We start from the raw sequence: 27,249 nt of genomic DNA on the forward strand, positions 1-27,249 counted from the left end.
AACTATCTCCTTGCTTCAAAAGTAGAGTAAAGCAGTACATTCAAAAATTAAGTATTCAGAAAAATTCAGTGCTTATTTCAAAAATTAAGTATTTAGAAAGATTAGTTATTTATAAAAATGAAGTACTACCTTGAAAAATTAAGACTTTTCTTTTAACCGACGCTCTCAATTCATTAATACAACATAATAATCCAAATTCCACCTACAAAAAGTCCCCCGTATCCCCAATTTCCTCCGCAAACCAAACAGCAGTAGGGTCGTTAATTATACAAAGGAACAGTGGCCGTTGAGCAAACTATAAACGACTAAGCCGTGCTTCTCAAAGGTGTCACGCCGTTCAACCAACAAAACACGACCAAGTAGATCCCTGAAATTCGATTCGCGTCCGTCTGTGGCTCTTCCTCGTCCTTTTCCTTCGCGACTCGCCTCTCTCTGCGTAGCAAGAACTCTCCCCGTGGAGAGCTCGAGCAGCCGTGTGCATCGTGTTGCTCGGTCCACTCCGGTAAGCGTTACTAATGAATGAAAATCCGGATTGGAAACTTTCCTGTCATCCGTGCCACTCGCTCTCTGGCCAGCAATCGGCTTTGTCCGTTTCTCAGCCTCGAGGAGACGCGTCACACTACCTCCTGTTTCTCGTTTTTGCTTGAAGATTCCTTCTACTTCGTCCCAGGTCCGAAGCAAGAAACGCCTAACTCCTCGCAGCTTTCGAAAATGTTCTCGTCAACGATATTCGTTTTTCAGTTTGGTCCCTTTATTAGGGAACGACGAGGACGCTGTGTGAGGGATTTGGTCCGCAGACTTTGGAGATTGTTTCTTTTAATCTGCCTTGGTTGTGTATTGATTTTTCGATTATTGTTGGTGGCTGAGGAATATTATGCAGTTTCCTGAGATTCGTGATGTATTTTTTAAAGGAAAATAAAGATACACCGTGGATGATAGACCTGTGAAAAGCTTAGGACGGAAATTTTTTAAAATTTCTAACATTTCCTTAAACTGAAATTTTCGGTGAGTTAAGTAGGTATTCATATTACAAATTTACACTCCCCCTATTTTTAATAAAAATATACAATCGTAATTCACGTTTATAATCTACTTAGTGCGAATAAATTTCGTAAATCGAGAATCAGACGATGTAAAGATCACTTTTACTTTTCAATTTTTACAAAAAAATCGCCCGGTATTCACACCTTCTCCGAACGTTCTCACCGTCCTCACGCATATTCGCTTCACGTGGAATTTCCACGCCAGTGTCTCGCTATACCGCGCTTCCTCCCCTGCGCCCGTAGCCACCTTTTTTATTTCGTTTGCTTATATCGGTTTCTCTCCCTTTGAAGCGATGGGAGCGCCGTCAGGTGTCCCGGCTATAATCCCGCTAGAACCGAACTCGAACGGGACTGCAGGGATGGCCCAAGGGTCGTCGCCAATGGCGTAGCAACGATTCCTCGAACCGCACTTGACCGTTCTTTTATTTTCACAAATTCCCGGATCCCCGATTCGCTAAAACCGGGCACGGTGGGATTGCCCGTTGGACAATGCAGAGAAAATTCTCGAGATTTTAGTTGCGTCGATGCATCTGGCCCCGGAACCATCAGTTCCCATGCTGGAATTATTCAGGCGTCGTTGAAATAAATGTGCCGGACAATCGGCGAACGTTCGCCGTGAAAGTCCCCTTTTTCCGCCAATTTTCTTGCATTTTACCATGCAATTTTTCGATCTTGAAATGTGTATTAATTTTTGTGAGTTCGAAGTTTTCTTCCTGTTTGTTGTGATTAAGTTTCAGAGCGAGGGAGGAAAAGTACGGTGCAAAGATAGAGTTGAGACAGTTGTACGGCTATTAACACTCAACAAGTCGACAAAGTTTCTGGCGTATCGAATGTTTCACTCTCTCAAAGTCCAAACAATTCTAATAGTCCTGCTTGTCAGGTTTCTTTACCCTGTTCTAAGGTCGTTCTTTACACAAGTTCTAAAATCAACCATTGTTAGCGAGTTCAGCTTTGCTCGTTGAACATTAGAGAGTTTTAAATTGTTCTAATTTTCTACTTTCAAGCGTAACTTTCAACACAAAGTGAAACGTTTCATCTGAAACGCTTTTGCGCGATTGTGAACGTAACCGGCGAACTTCTCGTCGGTGAAGACTCTTAAACCCATTCGACAAACGCTTTTTTCCCCGCCTTTTGTGAACACAATGCTCTATTTAATGCGCACGCGAGAAATTGCGTTATCGGAAATTACGCTAACCCGCTCGCGAGTGTATTATTTCTTCGAGAAATTTCGTATTCATCCACAATGGACGTTCAATTGAGATTAATTTCGGGGTGCATTCGTCCATTGCTCAGAAAGGGTTAATTTCCAAGATCGTTCAAAAATTTACTTTTCACAAAGTTCAGAGAAAGTCATGTAAATATGAAAAATTTATATTTTGCATAAAAATTCCTCTAAAATAAATATCACTCGCGCGGTGAATTTCCAAAATCGTTCAGAAATTGATTTAATTCACTTTTCGCAAAATTTCCAGAACATCAAAATTAGAAAATTACACAAACACAAAATATTCACCCCCATAATAATTTCCATTCTCCTCAATTCACCCTTGCAGTCACATCACGTTTTAATACACTCCTCTCCAACAATTCTCAAAATCCCCCGACAAAACTCAAATTATACAAACACAAAACTGTCTCCAACTTGCATACAAATTAAAAAAAAATAAATTTCCCACCCTCGTAATAATGTTCATTTTAAATTCACCCTTGCAGTCGTATCACGTTTTAATACACCATCTCCAGCAGTTCTAAAAATCCCCCGATAAAACTCAAATTCGAATTTCCTTCAAATCTTCCCACAATCTCGCTACCTTCTCACCTATCCAACCAACACCCAGCAGTAAGTCCGTTCACCTCGAAGCGATCGCAAACCGGATCCACACCCTTCGCGCAGTTACCTCGCAGTTCCCATTCGACTTCCACACAGCGAAGTTTCATTCGTGCCTCGTACCGTCTGACGATGGCACTCGGAAATGCAGGCGAAAGAAGTCGCGGAGGAGCCTGGGTGGCCGTGAAGGTGCTCGTTTAAACGAGTCATCGACCGTTCGTTCGAAGACGTTAACGCGCTCGAGAAGCACCGGTACGGCCTAAAGAAAGAAGCAGCAAGAGTAAAAGGAGAGAAGAGAAGAGGATGACGCGGTGTTCGTTTCCGTCTTTCACGTAACGCGAATGGCAATTGGACGAGTAGACAAGCCCAGGCACGGCGTGGCACCAGCATGGCCCACGTTCTCGCAACTTTTCCAAGACGAAAACGCATACATATGGAGATACAATACCATGCATATGTATATTCATGCGACTTTGCCTTCTACTACCTCTGGATACCATGACGCACACGTATACACACAGGTGTACAGAGACACTTATACAACGGGAAGAAACATCACGCTAGCTGCTCGTATTTTACCTGGTAAATGGATGTGTCTGGCGTGTACGTGAATTTCTTACGTGCTATCGACTGCCGATACTTGGTGGGATATCGATGAATACGATACCGAACACGACGTATGTATATTTGTAGGAGGCTGGTATCTGTAGCTACCAGGGATTTTTATTATTCCCCTCTCCTCTCCTTCGTTTATATCCTTCGTTCATCGATTTCCCTTCGTATCTAGTCGCGTGCGTTCCGATACGCGCCTCTTTAAACGCCTCCTTTACGCCGGCCTGTATATTACACGGGAGAGTCTCGTTATCTACGCGGAAATATTGCGTACGGATACGCGTGGCCCTATTCAACCGGTTGTCTGATACGAGGCGAGCTTCTATTTTCGTTCGAATTCCAACTGGCTTCTATGGATCTCGATTCACCGAGTTCTACCGGGAAAATGGTTGATTTCTCGGAGTGTGTTCTGTGCAGAGATGAGATGTTTGCCGAAGCAAGGAACTGGAGAGTCTGCTTCGGTCACATTCCCACAGATTCACCTTTCCTAAGCATCGAATCTAAGCGATAAGCTGAATCTTACTTCGTTAAAAAACATACAAATGAAGAATTCGTAGCGTAATTTGCCAATTCCTCAGTCATCTCGTTGCTATTCTCGTTGTGTCGCGGCATCTCGAACGAAACAGAGCGACTCGTTCAGCGGTGATAAATTAATCAGCGATCGTTCTCGATCGGTTCGAATTGCTCGGTTCCGGCACTATCTATCCCCGAGTTCGAAGTCGGAAATCAATCGCGTCCCGGGGACCTAATTAGCGATTCAACGATATGCAACAGGAACGCGGAAAGTTCGCGTCACGAATTAAACGATCGACCGCTTTCATTATTATTTACGAGACCTCGGGTCAGGCGTTGGATCGACCAAACGATTCTGCGGCCACGAAGTTCAACTGGAGGACCCTCGGGAATCCGTTCTACGAGGGCACCTTAGAAATTGGTTTATTGCCTGACGACTCGTAAATTCGAGTCAAGTGCCATTCTACCTCTGCGATGCTTGCAAACTGATTTTTCGAGAGACTTCGTGTCAATCGGGGGAAATTCAATCATCGCTACTCGCGAAACGAAGATGTAGATTTCGAGATGATTACGTTCTCGAGCATTTTTTCCCGGAATTTTCTTAAATATTTTCAAGGAACACACGAGTCCGCCGAGAAGAACCATTACACAAACGAACAAACGTATTCCGATAATTAATCGACTCAAGCAACGTTGTTACTTTTTCATCAGGTTTCATCGTTCAATCATACCCGTGTTGTTTGGTTACAAGCTACAGTGTAATTTCCGTGTAATGTAATAACAGCGAATGCAGTTAATACTTGACGAAATTCTCTCTCCCTCTCTTGTGGTTTGATACATTGAAAAGCGTATTACACGAGAAAATTCGTGAAAATTATTATTATCGCCGTTTCACTGCGTTTAATATCAAAAAATCTATTCCATCTCACGATAAGGAGTAACCCACTTCCCTCGATCGACCACCTTTTTCAATTTTCCCTAGGTTGAACGTAGAAAAAAAGAGGGGCAAGAAGCAAACGTTAAGAATCAAGTACACAGAGTCTTCGTCGATTCTGTGCCATCCGAGGAACGTTTCCTTCAACCTCACCCCGCGACTACTTTCCAAACCGAGGGAAACCGGCGAGATTTCGATGGGGTTGCGCGCGTTGAGAGAACGAAAGAGAAAGAGGAGCCCTTTAATAAGAGGCCAGGACGTTGGGCCGCGTAATTGTTCCCGGCCACTTTGCCGGAATATTAAAACCGGCAGTCCCCGGGAGTGACTTCTGAAGCGTCCATCGTGACGGCGTGTTTATTGTAACGAGCGAGCACGGAGGAGCCGTCGTAAAGTTAAAGAGCAGAGAGAGAGAGAGAGAGCACACGGCTCTCTATTACACGGGGGAGGTCTGGCACAATGGAATTCCAGCGGCGGTCTTGGCGAAGCAATTTCGAAGCAGTTTTCGCTGGGGCAGTTAAATTTAAACAGGCCGCGAGTCTATTTTACGTGGGGTTATTAACGTTATTCGCGGTTAATTCCGCTCCCTTTCATAGAAAATGAATACTACGCGAATACACACGCTCTCTCTCAGTCAGAGTCGGACAGATAGAGAGAATGTACGCGTGTGTGTGTGTGTACGTTAGAATGGGTCGTTCGTAACGGCGGTGGTCGGTGGTTGATGGAAAATCACGGACGAAGGAACAGCTGAAAATTTATTGTCGTCGTTGCGTTAACGAACAAATTTCAAACGGTCCGAAAGGACATCTCTCGCTTAGTTTTATAATGACGGATGAACATTTCCCAGCGTGTTTCAACTCTAAACGCCGCTTTTTCCATTCTCTCTCTCTCATCCGACCACATTCGCCACGCTTTCAGACAGTTTCTGTTTGATGCCGGGGATTTATGCGCTTACGTTTTTATACGGGGAACGACCGTGTACGAGTAATTTTAGTTCAGATGGAATCTTTTTGTGAATATGTTTTTGCGATGAATTGCTGAATGTAATTTTTACAGTTTTTTTTTTTTTTGTGATCAACGAAACTGCTTGCTTTACGATTAATCGTGTGTTGGCGATATTTAACGAATCGTTTGAATAATACGGCTGGCTAATTTACTGTTTCGTTCATCCAGTTTCGAAGTTGTGGAGTAAGTGTCGTGCTGTTTCTCACTGTCCTATTGCCAGAAGGCATCCTCGTTTTCCCTACTTCATGGCTAGATCTTCTAGGGACAGTATTCTTAAACCTCGGACAGCAGGCAGCGCGATAAATGTCGGGTCAAGAATGACCCAACGCTAAAATCTTTTTCATACGCAAACGAAGCCACATTTTTAATTTCACTAGGCATCATATCATGATCAAAATAACAAAGATATCGATAGTATAAGGAGAGTAGAGCAGTGACAGTTTTAAATGTCAAAAGACAAGGGACATTTAAAAGCTGGGTCATTGGTGACCCGGTCACCGTCATCCGCGAAGGTTAAAGCAAAGGTCGGGTTGCTAAACTTTCTCGTGCTTTCTTCCTGTTGGACTGTGACTAATAATAATGCGTCAGATAGTAAGCAAAAATGAATTGTGCTATGTAGGAGAAACACTGCTAGTCAAAATAATATAATAGACCAGATGTGATCAGACCCATAGGCCTGTAACTGTTTATACCTAAGATACCAATCCTGGTCTCTTTTTCTTAAGTGGACAACAGACTTTCGGCGTGCCCTTACCGGTTTTTATTTCTCTTCGGCTGCGATTTTCAAAGCCCTACGACGTCTTTCCGCGCCAAAGAAAAGAAAATACGTTTAAGAGAATTTGCAGCGAACACCATTTATTTAACCCATTACTCCAATACATCCAGATTGTCTCCTCTCACAGACACGCTCTCTGGCCACAAACAGTCTGAATACCTGCCATAAATGCGGTGCTAATTGCCTTCGACGACCCTTAAAAATACGTTTTCGCTAACGCGTACGGCTCACCAGTGTCCTCTTTTACAAACAAACGTGTACATCACCTGGCTGTATCGGCACGCACCGGGCAATTCGATCGGTGCCTGTATACCAACAAAAAGAGAGGCAGGTCCACTGTTGTGCAAACGTGAACGTCAAAGAGCAATACATTTTATTCCGGCTCACCTAGGCTTACAGTCCTCGTTCTTTCTCGCCGATTCACGTTTTGTTCTTTCTTTCTCCGCACCTGTCCCGCAGCGTTGCGCCACTCCCGCCGGCTAATTCCAGAATGGAAAAAAATAAAGGAAAGGAGAAAACTCGTAACAAGGCGGCGCGCGTGTAAACAGGAGATTACAAATCGCTGGGTAAACGTTGCAAATTCGATTGGCGAAAAGGTTCCCGCGGAAACTGGGCCACGCTTCGTTTTCCAGCGAAAACGTTTTTCCGCTTTATGAACCCGGTGACGCCCGGCGCGGGCGTTAGAACTTCGTCGATCGGTGTCGAACACATTGATTCTGTTAAATGACGCGATGGAAATAAAAACGACGGTTCCGCTCTAGTGTAAAGCCATTTTTTATTTTTACTGCCGCTCTTTGATCGAACCCCTGTACGGGGGAGGAAGAACCGCATTTCGCCCGGATCGCGGTAGTTTCGGGAGAAATTTGAAATTGTTGAAAAATATTTTCGTAGGTGAAAATGAAAAGTTTCGTTTAATTATAGATGGGCTGATTTTTCTTATAATAATACGGTAAATCAATTTTGGAGAAAGGATTTTTTGACGAACGTAATTAATTATTATCAAAAATTCTTAGATATCTGCGAATTTTTTTTTGTTATCTTTATATTTTCTAATGTAAAAATGGACATTTTCTGCAACGAGTTGCGGTGAAAATTCGTCGACGAAGTAAAAGTTCAATTTTCGATACAGTTTAAATTCAATCGGCAGGGAATTAGAATTTAACCAGCATGTAGTCAAAACTTAGCTATCAACGCTGTCACATCCAATGCCGTGGAATTATAATTGAACTGAGTCACACCTCAGCCGAGCCAATAAACACCAACAACCAACTTGCTATCGTAGTCACCCCTCATTCCAAAATTGCAACTCTATTCTGATACATTAACTCGTGCCAGTGATACTCCGATGAAGTTCGTTACTTTATGTACTGCAAGTGTCAAACGATCTTACGAATGTCGTTAACGACACTCGACTAATTTGAAGAATAAAAAGGACTTGCAGTGTATCCGTGGTTTTCACGAATTTTGGGATTATGTTTAAAAAAAGATTGCGCTTGCAAATTAGACGATTATCAATTGTTGGTTTATTAATATATGTGTGGTAGAACTGGTATCAACTAATCCTCGAAAAAATGCAATTTTGTTTATTTATTTTCTTCCACTTTTTGTATTGCGCTGTCTTCTCTATTTTACGGTGAAAATGTAAGTTACAATATTATAAATAAATGGGAAATTTATTTCTATAGTCTAGGAAATAATTACAGAAACGTAGAATTGACCATTTTTACCACATCACGTTGAGAAAAATGTGAGCGTTAGAGGGTTAATTTATCCTAAAAGGCTAGGATTGTCGGAGGAGCCAGCGCGTCTGACCAATGCCGGTTTATTCCACTGAATCTAGGTCACTGATTCTAAGAACGCGAAGCAAGAGTCTAACGATAGAAATTATTTTTATCGTACTATTTACATACTTATTTGTCATCTCTTAGTTTTACAACGCGTCAATTGCTGTTGACTATTTATATTCTCGCTTGAAAAATTTTACTCGGTAAAAGATTTGAATATCCAGCCAGATCGTTGTTACCTCGCACATTTCCTTCAATCAGAAAACTACGAAAATTGGACCATAAGGTTAGACGAGAATCGTGGTTAAAGGTGTTCACCATCGAGACATATGCACCCCATAAAATGTCACTTCCATGAAACCATAAAACCTTTTCATGATCTAGACACGGAATAAACAAGAATTCTTGCAACGAGACACGCGAAAAAACGTAGCGCGGCTACGTGTCCGCGTAAGAATAGGAAAAATAGCAGGTGGTGAAATGATCGGAGTCGCGGCTAATGTTTTGTTATCTCATTCCACGTTTGCTTATCCCGTCGCACTCGTGTACACGACTCACCGCTGGTCGAACATCGGCCAATCTGACGCACTGTTTTCCTAGTCCGCGTCGCGTCGGATGCGAGAGGTCGAATTTACGTGGGAGCCGTGTTCCGCGCGCCGTAAATCGTTAGGTCGCGGGATAGAAACGGGCCAACAGGCAGTGGGCCACGGCGGAAAAACTGGGACAGAGCGCGGCGGGGAGCGTTCTCGCGTTATTGTCGGCCACGGCGAATTTTTTAAAAGCTCTCCCCTTCCTTCTCTCCCGCCCCTCTTCGACCGGTCATCGGTCCCTGAAAGCCGTATAAGTGCCCGCCATTAAATCCATTTCAGCCAGTAGTGTAGTCCGGTGGCTGGTGAAATTTTTTTCTAGGCTCTTCACGCTGAATTTCACTCTCTTCTCTGTTTTTTCCCTTCCCTCTCTCTCTGTCTTTTTTTTTTGACACGCGCGAACGGCGTGCTTCTGTCTTTATCTCCTTTTCTTCTTCTCTCTTTGGCGCTTTTTCCTTGCGCGGGAAACGCTCGAAGGACGTCGACCTGATTTTAAGCGACTAATGGATGCAACGAGAATCTAGGAGCCGGCTCGAGACGTGTCATTCGAATCGGTGATATTTAGCTGGGGAAATGGGGGAGGGATTTTTAATGCCGACAGAGGATTCGCGATGAATGTTTCACGCCGGGATTATAGAATATTCCCTCTGTCGGGATATGCTGATACGGTTTCGAGAGATTTCCCGCCTAATGGCCCCGGAGATTTGGCAGGCACATGCCAGCCATCTCTGTTTCTACTTCGCTATAAAATTAACTATATATCCGGGAATGAATGTAATGGAAAGCTAGTTTTCAATTATTACCTTCGTATTGTGTTTTATTGAACGTTAAAACGTATTTGAATGGAGATTTCTAAATTGCAGGAGATCAGACTTTAAATAAAATCTCTCAAATTTATAAAATGACACTCTCTTTTAGTAAATTCTGTAAGGATTTCTTCTAAGAATCTTTGCAAATTTGACAATTAGCGACAGTTTTTAAATACCTAATAGAAGGCTCTATGAAATGACGATCTTTTTTACCGAGACAATTTTTATTACCGTTTAACGACAAACAGTGCTTTTTATCAATAACAATAAAAACATCCTCGTAATCATTCTTTTTTAAATAAATTCTGTAGGATTCCCTTTAGAAGTCTTCGTAAATTCGACTCCTACATTCAGTCATATTTTTTAAATACCAAATGGATCTATAAACTGACGACTTTTACCGAGACTTCTAATTGTACTCAATTTTATTATCTATTATAAGGAACGATATCGACAATCCAATTTGAATTTTTTTTTACCGAGACCTCCATTTGGTATTGAATTTTATCATCGTTTAATTATTCATTTAGTATTCAATTTCATTATAGCGCAGAACGTTCTCACAACACGGTATATTTTTCAAATTCTTGAAAGTTGTTTCGAACGGTTTTAAAGGGAAAAGTGAATCCCGTAATTTCCGTTCGACGCGGATAGAGCCGAGCTTATCGCTTGTCCGTTGTTTCCGGGAGGAGCTCGTGAAACGAATATCCCATCTCTTTAGCATCGTAACTGCCGTAGAATTAGCTTGATGGCAGGTCCACGTTATCCCACAAAGCCGTAACGTTAAGAAAGTTGAGCGTGAAAGAGGCGAAACGAGGCGAGGCGTGTCTTTAATGAGCATTCAGGTCGGGGCTTGTGAACCCAAAAATCCCTTCGTGCTCGTTGCTTAACCGCGTCCGACCGACCGACCGCGTGTATTGTTAAAAATACAAGGGGCCGTTGTCCGCGCGCAACTTTCGTCAGCGAGGAAAACGTTTCGTATTGAAATCATCGTTGCCACGTGGAAAATTCGAACCCGGAACACGGGGAAAATCGCAATCTGCGCTCGGTATAATCGCGACAACGATGTTCGCGAATAAATGGCGCATTATCCAATTGTCGATCATTGATTTCCCATTATTCGCAACGCGTCGATGAGCTTTGAAATTTTTATGAGATACGATAGAGGCCAATGGAAATTTCACAGTATTCACGAGATTTATATTCGTAGAAGGAATACATACTGAATGCGACGATAAAGAACGGTAATTATAATAGAAAAGATATTATAGGTAACAAGTTTCTTCGTTTCTTGGACATTCGTGTGATGTGAATTATTTTTAACAGTTTTAGGCGTGCTTCTTTTTTTAACAGCGTAGAATTTTATCACGTGTCATTTTTATTTAAAAAATTTCTAAACAATATTGATTGCTCTTCTATTTTCGAATTATTTCAGATGAATTTTTCAGTTGGGAATTTGAAGAAATTTACGTTCTTAAATCTTCACGTTTGGCGTTTCTTTTTTTAATACACCTTTTATTGCAGTTCAATTTGAATATATACAATAACCTACATTCCTATTGTACACAGTGCTCTGGAAGCTAAATCAATATTCCAGCCGTTGGATTTCACGATTCTTAAGAAGATAAATGTTTTAGTAATCGGAATTTACGTATTCATGACTCGAATAGCTTATTCGAGAGTAAAATTTATCAGGTGGATGGCTCGTGATTTGTCGAAATATATTACTTTGCACAAGTCAGCCGGCAGATTTAGTCACACTTTAAACTTCTCACGCGGTAAAAATCTCTCTTTGAAAAATCGAGTTTCTAATCTACTTCGTAATAACGGTACTGATGAATTTTACCTTTACTGCAACTCCTGCTAAATCGAGGAACATTCTCGTAAGAATTACCGAACATTCGCATGTTTACTGTGATAAATATTTCAAATTCGAAATTTTACCTTACTTCAACTCCCGAACCGAGGAACATCCCGATAAGGATTACACCACATCCACATGAACATTTGCATTTTTATTGTGTCTGATCACTGGAAGAATGAGTAAAAAGCTTTTTATCTCGTATCAAAACGTTCCAGCTGACTATCAAGCGATATTTCTCCCACAGTTCTTCAAATAATACACGATTCAAGTCGCTTACCGTTCACGCGACGTTATTAATCTTCCAGATGACACCGAAGGCACTCCTTATCGTTCTTAAGCGGCCACACCCTCGAGCAAATTTTTATTCCGAGACACAGGGGACCGTGGTAAATTAATTCGAAGCGATATCTTTCCAAATTTCGCCCGGCACCTGGCTGATTCACCAGTGCATTATGCCGGAGCACGCACGCGACCTTCTCCCTTCCATTTTTCTCTCTCTCTCTCACCACCGTGAAATATTGCCGAATATATCGGTCGGAAAGCTCGGCGAGAAATATTCTTCCTTTCTCTCTCCCTTTTTTTTTCCTCGCCCAGACACACTCGTACGTCGGCTAAATCTTGAGAAAATCCCTCTAATCTGAGCATCAGCAGTCCTGTTAGGCGCGGCGCATAAACCTCGTGGCAACAGCCTATGCCTGGCGTGCGAGTGGACCGTAAAAAAATCGTTCGTCGTTTTATTTTAACCGTACACGCGTTCCTTTCCCTTCCATTTTGTACTCGGATTAATGCTACCTTTCTCTTATTTCTTCCCCTTTTTACGACCAATTCCTAATCTCTCCTTCTTCGCCGCTCTTGCTACGCGAGAGTTACACGGAATATGTAAAATGTTCGAACTCGTTATCGACGAGCGATCGTCGAACGATAAAATAACCTTCTCACTGTAAAACGCAACTTTTCACGATCTTAATAAATTTCGGTACTCGTAAATAAGCAGGAAGAAAATATTTCCATTAATACACACGAGTGGAGTGGAGTGAAAAAAAGTTGGCAACGCGAGAAACGTAGGAAGCTCGTTTCGGGAAAATATACTCCGGCTCGTACATTACTAAAAAGCATCAGCTGTGTGTAAAAAAAAGATGCAACGCGTATTCGTTGAATGCCGCGTAATTACGTTAACGAAGGGGGCAGGAGACGTGTAATACGCCTCTGGGGGGTGGATGGTACTGTGGCGGCCCATGCAGCGCACACGGCGCCACATTGTAAAGGCCATCGAGACGCGAGACGCACGCAACGGACGTGTCTTTCGTCGCTGTCGATGTCGCGGTGGGCCGATAAGGATGGCTGTCCTCGGAAACCGAGGAGACACTTGAGATCCGTTCCGAGGGGGCAGCCAGGGTCCCGACCGACGAAGGGATTCAACCGCCGAAAGTCGCACGAGCGACATCAGACATCTCGTCTGGGTTTTCTAAATAAAAGATTCCAAGCGCGAGCACGCGTACGTTTATTCTCCCGTCATCCACCGTACGGGGAAGAAGATCGACATCGTTACGGAGGGAGCCAGTCCAGAGCTGTCGATAAACGTTCCAGTCGTCGCTGTTCAACGTCCCGTCTCATTATCGTCGACGGAGCCGAATATTATGTCCCTAATAAAGCGGTAACACGATACGGAAACAGTCTCCCCCCGCCCCCACGACTCTCCTCGGTCGGTTTTTAGCGACCGGTATCGCTTTCAATATTCACCGCAGCCGTCAGACGGGAAGTGACGCGGTGACATTGAAAGCGCTGTCATCGGCGGAGTGACAGACTTCAGACACTTTAATTAGAACCGCGTAGCTGCAGGTGAAATCAGTAGTCAGGATAATAATGGCTGGGCGAGAGAGGACACGCCGGGCTCTGACGACTAATAGGCATCACCGCGTTGATTACGAAGTTGGAAGGAGCGGATGAACAAAGTGACAGGAAACGCCATTCCGGGCTGACTTCTGAATGTAGAAGGTTCGATCGATAATATCGGGTTGAAATTTTCTTTTTTTTGCCCCTCTTTCTCTCTCTCTCGGCTCTTCCTTTCCGCGGCCTTTTCTTCCGCAAGGGAGAAAGCGGACAACGTCGGAACGGCGGGAGGAACTGATTTCAAGAGCGAGGGTATTGAATAACCTGGTGATTGAAGGCGACGGAGAATATTGTGACCGCGTGGTGTGTAATGTTATTAAATATTTCGTAAATAAGATTTCGCTGAGAAGCATTGAATTGGGTAGAGGTTGTTTTTTGTTGTTGTTTGTTTAAGCTGGGAGTAATGATACCTACCATCTTATAGAATCAGAGGACTTTCATATCCTTTAATTCAACCTCTCGATGATCATTCCCTGGGAGACTTTTTACACTGTCTGTTCTTTATCCTAACTCTTTCCTTTTTCTTTTCTTTTTTTTTTCTCTCTTGACGTTAAAACGAGTGTTACGATACGGCGACATGACTTTACCATATTGTTCACCTTTCTCCACGGCAATTCTTTTATCTCCAGACAAACGAGAGATACGGTTACGATCCAATTGCGTGACTTACCTGGAGTAACGAAGCTTTAACCCTGTAAAAGGAGCAAATTCTTACATGTAAACAGCGATTAGCGTTTGCTTTCATCACGCAAAGGGACCTTCGAGATTTTCCTCGAGCATCGATATCTTTTGGTTTAGGTAGAGAGGAGGAGAAGAAGGGAGAGACTATTGGATCTTCTCGGTTTTCGCGGAACTTTTCCATCGCTCTGCGTATCTCATGGTTGCTTCATTGTTTACGCTATGACAGGCTGGTGTACCTAGATGACAGCACGTACACGTGACATCGTATACACGCGCCTGCTGAAGATGAATATTCCAGAGGAGCGGCAGCGAGAAAGTAGAGGACATGATATGACGAGGCTCGACGGCGGCAGACAAGAGGCGAACTTGACGCGCTTTTCACCAGCCAATAAGAACGTTGAAGGGAACATAATGGAATGCTATAACGGAATTCACCTTTTCTATCCATTTACCTTACGGAATATTCTCCACCCACTAAGCGTTCCTTAAAAATATTAACAGAAAGAAAATGGCAAAGAAAATCTCGTAATTTTTGTGTGTGACTAATATGCGAGGGTGTAAGTTAGAATTTTCTTATTCCGAGACACAGAGAATGTTGTTAGAAATGATCAAATGAATTCCACAGCGTCAAATTTGTCCCAATTATAACTTAGGTCCAAATTTTCGACTTTAACCATATTTCACGAACTTCGAATTAACAATGGCGAATAAAAATTACAATCGTCCTCTTCCAAATGCACGGCAGGTTGCCTCGATTCATCCGAGGACAAATCCTCCAGCTTTCCACGGTCTCTCCTCGAAAACTTTAAAGAACAATACCGTCGCGAGCGGTCCTCGTGGATCGTCCCTTCTTCAAGACTCGGGGGTCCGCGTTTACGCTCATTAGTCAACGCTGATTCCTTTTCAAGTCCCGAAGATGCGCCATTGTTTACATCACGATTGTTTCGCCTACATGCATATAATATCGCGACGCTCCGACGAAAATCGTGGGAAAATGGCGCAAGAAGGGAAGGGAAGAATCTATGGGAGGACAGGAATGATAAAACGTGAGAACGGAAGAAGGTACAGGAACAAAGAGGAGAGAAGGAGGAATAGGATGCAATAAGACGAGACTTAGTGTGCGCTACGCGTAGTAGAATTGACGTGCTCCTTATAAAGCTGAAGAGCGAGGAGGTAGAGGCACAGAGGGCTAGAAAGACGCGCAGGATGAGAAGAAAGAGGGAAGAGAAGAGAGTAGAGGACGAAAACGGTGGATAGAGGAGAATAGAAGAGAAGGTTGACGAGCAGCGGAGAGATAGCAGCGAGAAGGTAGGAAGGCACGTCGTGGCTCCTGCACGCTGTGGAAGCCCGATTGTTCTCTGCAACCGACTGTGTCTCATTACTTCGAATTGGCTGGCCGTAGACAATGCCAGCGGGTAATACGGTTATCCGGAAGATGGTTTTCAGCGGCCTCCCCTTCGTTTCACCGCCCACCTCACTCTATCCTCTCTAGCCAACGCGACGCCCTTTTACGCTTTACCCTGGCCATCCTACTTTCAACGTATAAACCCTTCTTCCTCGGTCACGTTAAGAGGTTACCGAGCTGCTGCTGCTGCTGCTGCGTACCTGCTCGAATAACCGTGGCAAGCCAGGAAAAGAAAGGGGGAGGGGAAAAGAAGGCCGAAAGAAAAAGATGCTGACCGAGAAGACAATGGACCATCGCGAGCTAGGTAGCTTCTTGGAGCCTTCTAGGAGGATAAGAATCGAAGATTAAGCCGCGATACGGGCTGAGTAGGACGAGATGACCCGGGAGGTCCCCGAAGCGACGAACGACCACGTTCGTTCCTCGGTTTACCTGCTAACCAATGCTACTTTCTTCGATCGTTGTTACGTTCAGAATGGGGACAATCGTTTCCTCCTTCTCTCTTTTCTCCCATCTTTCCCACCTTCCAGGTGGCAAGAAATAACATCGAGACAGATCTTTGAGGTCTCTTCACCTGAGCTTCCCTTTGCTGTTCGACGAACGGTTTTAGCTGAACCGTCGGAGATAACGAAGTGCTGCAACCGTGAGAATACGTGTGACCTGGGATAGGTGGATTTAACGAAACACTTTTAGCTCTGTGTGAATAGAACCGATATCGACGTGTACCTTTCTGTCCGGCGATTTTAAGATATCACCGATATTTGCATTCTTCGAATGTTAATTACATCTCGGTACTCCACTCGTTAATTTACATATCCCACTAAGATTCTTCGTATCCGAGTAATACCTATTACGCGAAAAATACGTTCTCGACGAAGTTTGCCCGCAATCAAAGGGAAGGATAGAAGTCGTCGATGGACAAATCAGATCGTATCTTCGCCCCCGACACTGCCTCCGGGCGTGATCTTCATTTCAAATCAACCGCTTGCCCGAGATATTACATCCCGGGGAAAGTTTAATAGGCGAGAGGAAGAAAAGAGGGAGGGGAGGGGAGGGAAGAGAAAAAAAATAAGAGTCGCAGGAAAGAGATCGGGCATTACGCCGGTCGAGGAAGTTTCTTTCAGACCAGGAAGAAGATGAGAATCGAAGATTAACCGACGACACGACTTTGGATCGGACAAGATGACGTTTCCAGCTCGGCCCGGCTTTCCGTAGTCGAGGGGAACTACTCTGCATTTCAAATCCGCGAAAAGCCGGGAAGCTTTTCGTCACGGACGGTCGATTCAGTCGGCTGAGAAGAAAACGCCTCCGTGGAACGGGGCGGGAGGAGATCCTCTCGCTTGGACAACGATGCAGTCACTTTTTCCACTTTTCTCAAACGGTACACTTTCTACTTGCACCAGTTTTTTTCGGCGTATAAACCAATTTACCAGTCGGATAGAAATTCGTTTACACTCGGAAAAGTGTTCCACGTTGGAGTGCGAGTAAATGATGCTCCTATGAAACATAACTACTGCTCTTTTTTCATTCTTTTTACTTCTTTGGAGACACTACATTCTATGAGTAAAATGGTAATTAATATTGAGTTGGAATACTGTAATTTTTTAACATTTTTTAGGGTTCCAAAAAATAATTGAAAAGCATAAATTTGATTAATTTATTTCACAATTATGCACACTTCTACTGCTTTCCTTTTTGCATTCTAATATTCTCTTGTACTCTAAGATTGTCAAATGTAAGTTTCTGGATACTCTTGTGAAACATAACTACTGCTCCTTTTTTAATACTTTTCATTTCTTTGAACGTATTACATATATTTTATATGTAAAATGGTAATTAAAACTGAGTTGGAACAGAGTAATTTTTGAACACTTGTTTAGGTTCCAAAAAATGATTAAAAAGCATAAATTTCATTAATTTGTTACACAATTATGCACACTCCTACTGCTTTACCTTCTTAATTCTAACATTCCTTTGTACTCTAAGATTGTCGAATGTAAGTTACACAGAGTACTTCATCCTTCTCTACTTAACACAGCATAAAAAGCACAAGTTGCTAATAGTCACTGAAAAAAATGAGAAAGTAAAGGATCTGCGGGTTTAATTAATCGCTCTTTCCTTTAAAATACCGTACATCGCGTTAGATCCCTCTCTTAAATCGTCTACGCGCTGTACATCCGCTCCGAACTCCACGAACTTTTATTGAAAATTCCCCTTGAAGAGGCCCCGGGTTCTCGATTCTCTTTCGAGAATTCTCGAGTGCTGTTATCCTTGTACACGGACGAGCGCACACGTATCCCCGTCTATGTACTTTCATAAGCGAGATCCTCCGTGTTCCTTAAGCGTGTACACGCATCTCCGAAATCGCCAATTTCTAAACTCGACTTTTCACACTTGATTCAGAAACTCGGATTGAAAGAGGGAGTTCCTTCCGCGAAACTATTCTGCATTCGAGATCGGGACGAGAGGTTGGACGTTTCTATCAGAAGTTCCGCTGATAGAAAACGAAAGATCCGGAGGAGCGAAGAAGAAAAGGAACGATAAGGGAATGGAAAGGTGAAGAATTTTTCCTTAAAAGTCGACAAACTCTCGACGAGGGTGTATGCAGTTACGTTTCAGAGAATCGTCGAAGAAACTGAAGCTTGGCGTGGAATAAATTGCGACATTATCATCCATTGTTGCGTCGCAAACAAGGATACAATGGCTCTATAATTGCCGTCACACTTGTCCACGTTCGATTCAGCTGTTCCAACGATTATTTCAAGCGCACCTTCAATTATGCATCGCTCGATGTTAGAATAGATTAGTCGAATTGGCTTTATTTTTAATAGCGAATCTCCCCGATAACGATGTTATTTCTCATTTGGTCTATCGTTAAAATGTATATTTGTTTTCATCTCTGGCTACTTTTTAACTTGATACATTTTAACACAGTTACTTTGTTCAGCTCTGATTTATTCATCTCGTACACGTCGTTTCTGTTTTATTGTTGGAAAAGGCAGGTGTTATTTTTCGACGCTGATTTAACGTTGTATAAATATTCGAAAGGTGTTCGAATCATTTCCACGTGAAATTTTCCAAGTTGGACACTTTGTTATCAGTGGGAAAGTCGGGCAAATATCTTCCTTCTTGACCAATTTGCCCCAGTTACCGAAACTTCTAACATTGTTAAACGTCCCGTCTCCCGACTTATGGGAACTGTTCGCCACCCCGAAAGAAAATGTATGGATCACCCATGGAACCGGCGCGTGTACGTATGGGAATGGACGTTGAGAATAATAAAAGGCCGCTTGTCAGCTTTTCTCGAAGGTGCTTTACGGGATCCCCGTTCCGGCTATCTTGTAATAAACTGTTTTCATGGGATATTTACGATCGATTTTATGATTTATTTATGTGATTTCATTGAGAGATTTAGGGGCAACTGTTCGTCGAGATTGCAGTTCTAGGGTGCTTAAAGACAAGTCGCCTAGGAATATCTGCTGTTATTTCGAGAACTGTTCCTTGTAGAAATCCTTCGTTTAATTAAATAGCTTCTGTAAATTCGAAGTGTCTCCAACTTATCATTTCACATTTCGTACTATCTCTATTCTATCTACATTCTCATTTACTGCTCCAAATTAAACAGTTTATCCGATAGTTTGAAAATTGGAGAGAACAGCAGAAAGTTACATTTACGTCCCCTGAAAAAATTGAAGCTTTTCATTCGGTAACTACCGATGAAAAAAATTCCCAAACTTTTCCCTTCGTTTCGGATGTATCAGCGCGGTGCAGCCCCTTGATTAATCATTCATTTATTCCACGCATTAATTATACTTCGTGTCGTAAAATGGTGCACGGAAGTAACGTCGAAGACCGAGGAAGAATGTAATTAGAATTTTAATCGAGAGTGTAGAAACAAGAGTAAAATGTACCAAGTACGTAAACCATATGGTTAATTAAATCCAGATCACGTCGTGAATGTGTTCACCTAATTCTCACGAGCGGAGAGCAATAATTCGCGCGAAATGGCAAAAACTGGGAAGCTCGTTCGCCACCGCAGAATTGAATCTGTGAGCGCGAGAACGCCTACCTCGAGGCGGGTCGACGTAAGTACAGCAAACCGATAACGCGAGGATGACTGCAAGTTTAAGGATTAACGCGCAAACTGGCGGATCCGCGCGTTAAACCCCGGGCACACAAATGCCTGTCGCGCCGCTGTTCGTCGTCCCTGTCTATTCACTCCCGCGCTAGCTCAAATATGATACATTAACCACCTATCTGGCCTTTTGTCATTCAAATCAGTTAACTCGACGATACCGGCTCCCGTTGAATCCCTCCGTTCCTGTTAACGTAGTCGACGAGTGTACTATCACCATCACCTAGACGACGATTACTACGACAACGACGAGGAGAACGAGGAGAGAGAGAGAGGACAACCCTCATACGTTCGCTCGAGTGTGCACAAAGTAATCATTTCCCCTGGAACAATAGTCGCCCTTATGCATGTTTCAGCAGTCACCCGGACCTGCCTGGACACCTTTCGGAAGATCAGCGTTGTGAGGTTCGTGGATAAAGGTCCGGGGAAAGTGAGACGAAGGGAGAGAGAGAAAGAGTGAAATAGTAACAAAGAGAAAGACCAGAAGTCCTCGACAACGTCTCGAGATGGTAGCCCGAGTGCGTCCCATGCTTGCACTTATCTTTGTGCCACTGTTTGCTCAACCACCAAGACAGACCATTTACCATAACGAGGGAAACGGAAGCTTCGAGCAGAACTCCTTGGCGTCCGGCGAAAGCTTGCAACAATGGTTGTTCGCCGTGAGCTCACCCACCTCCCGACCTTTTCCACCGGTGCACCCGCTTCCCTACTCTTTTCTTCTCTTAACCTCTCTCTGTCTCTCCCTCCCATTCTCTCTCTCTCTCTCTATGCCTCTGTCACACTCTGGATCTGTCTCTGTCATTCTATGGCTCTGTCCTTGTCCCTCTTTTGCTCTATTTCTGCCTCTATCTCTGTCTCTCCCTGGCTCCGTCGGTCTCTCCCTCTCTCTTCACCGGCGTTGTTGCATGCCCCTTCTTTCACCTTTTCCCGTGTCCTCCACGACCCTCTTCGCGTGTCCGTGTGCTCGTCACCCGGTTTGAAGCTGTTGCAACGCGACGAGAGGAGTAATCGCGCTAACCTTTTGCGGACTCGAGTCGATGCTGATGGCCCCTACGTTGTTTTCCCTCTCGTCGGACGGGGGAAACGAGGAGGACGTGTTTAGCGAGCGGATAATCGGCCTGCTTAGAAATTGGACACACACACACACAGGTGGTCGGAGAATGATTTTCGACAGTGTAAAGATTTGTTCAGCTGATTGTCCCGATGAATGCCGGAGTCGCGAATTATCGCCGTGGTGAATTACGAATTCGTGGCTACGGAGATTCTGCGTTGCACCAGATTACATTACGAGATTTGGGTATGTGAAACGAAGAAGACTAAGATTATCCGAATAGATACTGTCATTATCAGTATACCTTTCGTTGGAGATCTTCAGTATCATTTCTTGTCGTCGGAAAACACGAATTTCTCTCGAGATGAGTAGAGTCATATAGTTTGAAGAACTCGCGTCATTTTTCCATATAGGTCAGAAGATTTTCTGATAAAGTGTATACACGTGGTGAATAATAAAGCAGAAGCTACTAGAAGAAGCGTATTTTTAGCATGAAAATCCAGTAGAAGTGGCAAGATTCATTATTAATTAGAATGTCTAACGAACAAACTGTTTCGAAGAATACGTTGTTCTTCAAGAAAACCGTAGTTTCATATACCGTTATCGACATCTTCGTTCCAAGCCGATAAATTAAAAAGCTCCAAGTAACTTATTTTACAATTCCAATGTTTCCCTTTATAAATAACAATCTTATCGAGGGAAGAGCTAGCACATTGATGTCAGTATTTCGTGGCCGTGCAACCCGGCCAATTGATTCTATTGGTTTCTGAAGAGTAATCAGTGTCTTCGGGTTCGCGCGGCGTTCGGAAATCGATAAGATCAAAATGGGCCGGCGTTCTCTACTGTAAACAACGTGCTCGAAATCGCATCGAGCGGTAGAAAGAAAGCGGCACCCCGTCGAGGGCGTAAAAAGCTCACTTGTGATCGATGCGACAAGCATACACAAAGACACAGGCGCACACAGGTATCCTAGAACAAACGAAACACGTTCCACCTACACATTCTTTCCCCAGCAACTTCTCTACCTGTCGTTGTCCCTTCACCTTTGTTTCTTTAATCTCCTTTAATCATTCCTTCGCGTTTCTCGCAATTAGGTCGGTCAAAGGAGAGACCGCCGTTGGACGGCAGGAAGAAACACGTTGTTAGGCCAAAAAGTGGGCGTCGTTTGAAAGAAAAAACAGGAAAAGAATAGAAGAAGAAATAAAGAAAGGTAACCGCTTTTAAAAGGAACGCGTTGTGCACGCGTGTACATGTATACAGATTTAAAAGCGTACGAAAAGGAAATTCTTAAATGTTCTTTGAAACGGTCGCTTCGCCGAAAGCAGCGAGCTTTGTCCTTTCGTTTCGTCCCGCTTTTCTTAATCTTTCATTCGCGACGGACGGACGTATCCGTGTCACAGTTTCAAAAAATTCCGCGACGTTTGCCGCGATGCTGTGACATTCTGTCGTTGTCTCGTTTCGGGTACAATAATTCCGGATGAAATGGTTCAAAATATAGACGGGGTTGTGTTTCGTCAATTTTCGAATTGGGTCGCTGTTTTTCTGCTTCTTCTTTATGTATTTTCGTTGAAACACGGGACGTTCACGTGGACGGCGGGACGGAATACATCTGGAGTTTCGAGCACGTATAAAGTCTATTTTATGGGCAGCGGATAAAGAAAAGTTTGGAAGATTCAGACAAACGTATACGGAATTTCTTCGATCTCCTATACGCCGGCGGGGGAAAACGGTATTTCAGGTATGCGACGAGAGGTAGGGACACGGACAGAGGCTGCTTCTTTATTGCGCCACCGTGGAAACATCGATAATCTTGGAAAGTTCGTCGAGAGCTTTCGACGATTCATGGGGCACCATGCTGCTATCCTAAACCGCGGTAATCGCTCGTCCTGGAGGAAACGTTTTCTTTGGGTATTCTGAGGTGGTTCGTGAAGGATAATTGATGGGGAAATTCAATTTTTACCAAGGATATTGGAGATTTAGATTGTCTGCGTTATATCGTGAACGATGCTTTAATAAATACGTCGTACCATCGATGGTGCTGTTGGTAATGGACGAAAATAGAGGAATGGGCGAATTATTATTTTTTTTTTTTTTTTTTGAGAAAAACTTCTATATTCTGCACGTCTTTCGATAGAAATCTTACGAATACCTCACTATCCAGAATTTTATTACTTTGCAATGCAAAAAGTATTTATAATTTTTTCACTCCAATCTCGAACAAAAATCTGTCACTAAAGAACAATTCTTGCATGTCCACCGTATTCAATCCTATCGATAAATTATTCATCTTTGACTTACTACAAAATTCCAAAATTCCTAATGAATAATTATTAAATCGTTCACTTTCACTAAGAAAAATATCCACAATTTTTGCAAGATTCATAGAAACTCCAATCTCGAACAAAAATCCATCGTTAAAGAACAATTCTTGCCTATCCACCATGTTGAATCCCATCGAAAAATTATTTATCTTTGACTTGCTGTAAAATTCCAAAATTCCTAAAAAAATCATCATTAAATTATTCACTTGCAGTAAAAAATTATCCACAATTTTTGCAAGATTCATAGTTACTCGAATCTCGAACAAAAATCCATCGTTAAAGAACAATTCTCGCCTATCCACCATGTTGAATCCCATCGAAAAATGATTCATCTTTGACTTGCTGTAAAATTCCAAAATTCCTAAAAAAATCATCATTAAATTATTCACTTGCAGTTTAAAATTATCCACAATTTTTGCAAGATTCATAGTTACTCCAATCTCGAACAAAAATCCATCGTTAAAGAACAATTCTTGCCTATCCACCATGTTGAATCCCATCGAAAAATTATTTATCTTTGACTTGCTGTAAAATTCCAAAATTCCTAAAAAAATCATCATTAAATTATTCACTTGCAGTAAAAAATTATCCACAATTTTTGCAAGATTCATAGTTACTCGAATCTGGAACAGCAACGATAGCAATAAAAATGCATCACTAAAGAACACTTCCTGCCTATTCCACTCATTCCACATCGATAAATCATGCACCTATAACTTTCCTTAAAATTCAAAATCAGATTACACACCTAAACCCTAAATTCCTTTCCTGCCCACAAAAATTGTCCACAATTTCTACAAAAACCACAAACACTCCACTCTGTAACACCAACGACAACAACAAAAATCCCTCGCTAAAGAACACTTTCTGCCTATCCGCCATATTACACATCAATAAATCATCCACCCCCAGACTTTCTTCAAAACTCCAAGCCACGCTGTTCGTAGAGTGCGGCGTTGTGCCGGTGCCCGACACATTTAATATACATAGAACGGCGACAGAGCAATCGATGGAACTTGCTTATTGGCAATTTGTCGAGTGACGTGATAGGATGTAGGGAGAGACCTAGTAACGAGGATGTTGTTTTCCGAAGACGGGGAGTGGCGGTGGTTCCCTCTGCCTCACGGCGTAAAATCGTCCCTATCCCGGCCCGTTCGTGTTGCATCGACGACGAGAGTGACGCAGCGGGGGTGTGTTCGTTGCGCGAGAGGAGCCTTCCGCGGGATGCAATTTATCCTGTCGCATTAGATTCAAAATAATTGATCCCCCGGGCGGGCGCAGAATAGCGAGTCATTACTTGAGACTGATGGCGCCCCCATCGGCCGGGAGCTGGCCGGAGGAAAATAAAAACTCGGAGATCACCTGCTCCCGATGAAAAATTTGACGGGGGAGGTCGGCGCGAATAAGGGAACGGTGGAAACACGGCTGCCTTCGAACCGCACGGACAGAATGAGTTTTCCGCGCTTGCAACGCAGGCGAAATTTGCCCGGCCGGAAGCGTGGACCCGTTCATCTATTTCCTGTCTCGGTTAGCAGCTCTGGAGAACCCTCCTCTTCTTCATTTTTTCTTCTCCTCTTCTTCTTCCGGACTGAGGGTTTTGACTGTACGAAGAGAAATCGCGAAGTCGGTCTCTCGTGGTATGTTGATTGGAAGTAGTGAAAAATTAGGTTCCTGTTGGTTGATTTATGGCGGGACGTGGCGTTTCTTGTGTTTCCAGAGATGAGAATTATGTTTGGGGGTATTGTGGAGTGGAGGCAGCGCTGGAAATTAGTTTCGACTAATTTGAGGAATTATGGGAACGACGTCGATTTATTTTCCTTCGATGGTTAAGTAAATTTTAATGGTAATTTTGGAAGTATTAAAAGAAGGTTTAAAGTTAATTTTTTTCTGAAATGAAGTCTCATATGAAAAGTCTTGGTTTTTATCACCTCCATTTTGGTTCTTATACACTACCGGCCAAAAGTTTGGAATCACCTCCAACTCTTCATCGATATTAAATCTGCTGCTAATTTTTTATAGATTTCAAGTTTATCTCAATTCTACATTTATCAATTTATCTCATATCAATCGATTCGAATGATAAAAAATTCTTAAAGTCGCTGACTTTCTTCTGGAAATTTTTGTGTAAATTGCAATGCTCGGTGATTCCGAACTTTTCGCCGGTAGTGTACGTCTGACAACAATTTCACGTGTGCAAAGAATATTTGAAATTGATTTTTCACGAAATAGCAATTTTATAGGTATGCAGAGAAAGTTTAAATTAAATTTTTTTTTAAACGAAGTCTCATGTGAAAAAATTTGAGTATACATCTTTTTCTTCGTTTTTTGTCACCTCCATTTTGGTTCTTTTATATCTCATCACAGTTTTACGAGTGTACGAAGAATATTTGAAATTGATTTTTTATGAAATGAAGTCTAGTATAAAAAAATGCGATTTTTCATGTTTGTCTTGGATCTATACGGCCTCCGTTGTGGTTCTTTCTCGATTTCGAACGCACCATATCTAGTATATCGATCACATTTAGACTCTACAAGGGCCTAGAAATTTTCAGTCATCGTAAACGTTATCGGCACGTTAATAATAAACCCAGTTTAGATATTCTAATGAATTGCAAATTAGCACGAATGAGTGACGAGAAAATGAAATACGCATCTAGGTAGAAAATACGGGGGATTATAGCGAGAAATGCGGTCAATTAAAATTATGTACATCTATATAAAATTACGCAATTTTTCGGCCGATCAGCCTCGTTTGTCAATCACTCGGGAAATTTCATCGCGCGTTCCGCGACTCTGATCAAATTTATCATCGATGCGGGAGGCTGGACACGACCCGGCAAATCTGGCGTAATAATTGAATCCGGTATCAAATTTCACGACACTTAATAGATATTGTCAAAGATAATATGTTTCGCGACACCGTGAACGCGAGGAGAACGCGTGTCGTTTAAAATGAAATTTGTATCCGTGCGACGCTCGCTTTCATATTCATGGTCTATTAAAATTCGCCGACTATAGAGTGCGGGTGTGTGTGTGTGCAGCGAAATGATTGAAATCTGAATAAAACACGATGACCGAATACGCGAATTCGCGCCACTGGAATTTCTTGTAATTAATAATCGCGGTAGCGTGCACTAAATCGTCGCTAAAGTGCACTCGGGAGCAATTTAAACCCGGGGACAGTTTTGGCAAATGTGGAGAAAGAAAGGAAAAAAAAATGAGAGAAATGGTCGACGAAAAAAAAAAAAAACACAAAAAATAGAAGAGCAAGGGTGGTCGAAGTCAGTACTCACGTATATCGAGTGCTCGAACATCGCGACTCGGCCCGAACAGCGTCAGCAACGCGCAGAACTTGGCAATTATTGGCAGGCAATCAGTCTTCATGGTTGCCGAGGTCTGGTGTCTTCATGGAAGCTCGTGGCAATCGCCTGAAAACACATCGTGACGAAAAAAATTTACTTCCCGAGTTTATATACTTTGGAAGCGTCTCGATCGGTGAAATTACTTTCCAAACTTTCCCTCTATCTTTCACAATTTTACCTAGCTCTCCTTTTTTATCTTCCCTCGACCAGAGAGAGAGAGAGAGAGAGAGAAGTTTCACGGGAATAACGTCACCGGTATTATCGCTGAATTGTTAAGACTGTTCGAAGCTTCTTTTTTATTGCAAAATGTTCTTAGAATAGATTAACCATTCGAACGAAAATAAACGGAAAGAAGAGAAAAATTACTCGACATCGACGAAGCAATTATATTGAAATCATCAGAAAATAAGGTTACACCGAACCGTAATGGTCTACCTATAATCGAGCTCCTTCCACGGGTACCATAATAAATCATGTCGTCAAAGCGGCCAGGTAACACGATCTTTCGGAAATAAATAGCCGGAGCAGCTCAATATACATTACAATACAAAATACCTACATTCATCTGAGAACCGTCGATCGTAACAGTCATCAATCTCCCGAGATATATCTCATCGGGCCTCTCCTTTTTATTCCACGCGACACGCACGCCGTTC

General features: G+C 42.8%; 1 protein-coding gene across 1 annotated transcript in view; it reads right to left on the reverse strand.

Annotated features, from left to right (window-relative positions):
• LOC108573692 (discoidin domain-containing receptor 2-like) overlaps window positions 1–26,615 on the reverse strand; it is a 78,263-nt gene extending 51,648 nt beyond the window's left edge. The window contains exon 1 of the mRNA XM_017936170.1: window positions 26,525–26,615. Coding sequence (XP_017791659.1) covers window positions 26,525–26,615 — 91 coding nt within the window. The remainder of the gene's footprint in view (window positions 1–26,524) is intronic.
• Between the last annotated feature and the right edge of the window lie 634 nt (window positions 26,616–27,249).

This window comes from Habropoda laboriosa, unplaced genomic scaffold, assembly GCF_001263275.1.
Source record: "Habropoda laboriosa isolate 0110345459 unplaced genomic scaffold, ASM126327v1 scaffold151, whole genome shotgun sequence".
NCBI classification, from domain to species: domain Eukaryota; kingdom Metazoa; phylum Arthropoda; class Insecta; order Hymenoptera; family Apidae; genus Habropoda; species Habropoda laboriosa.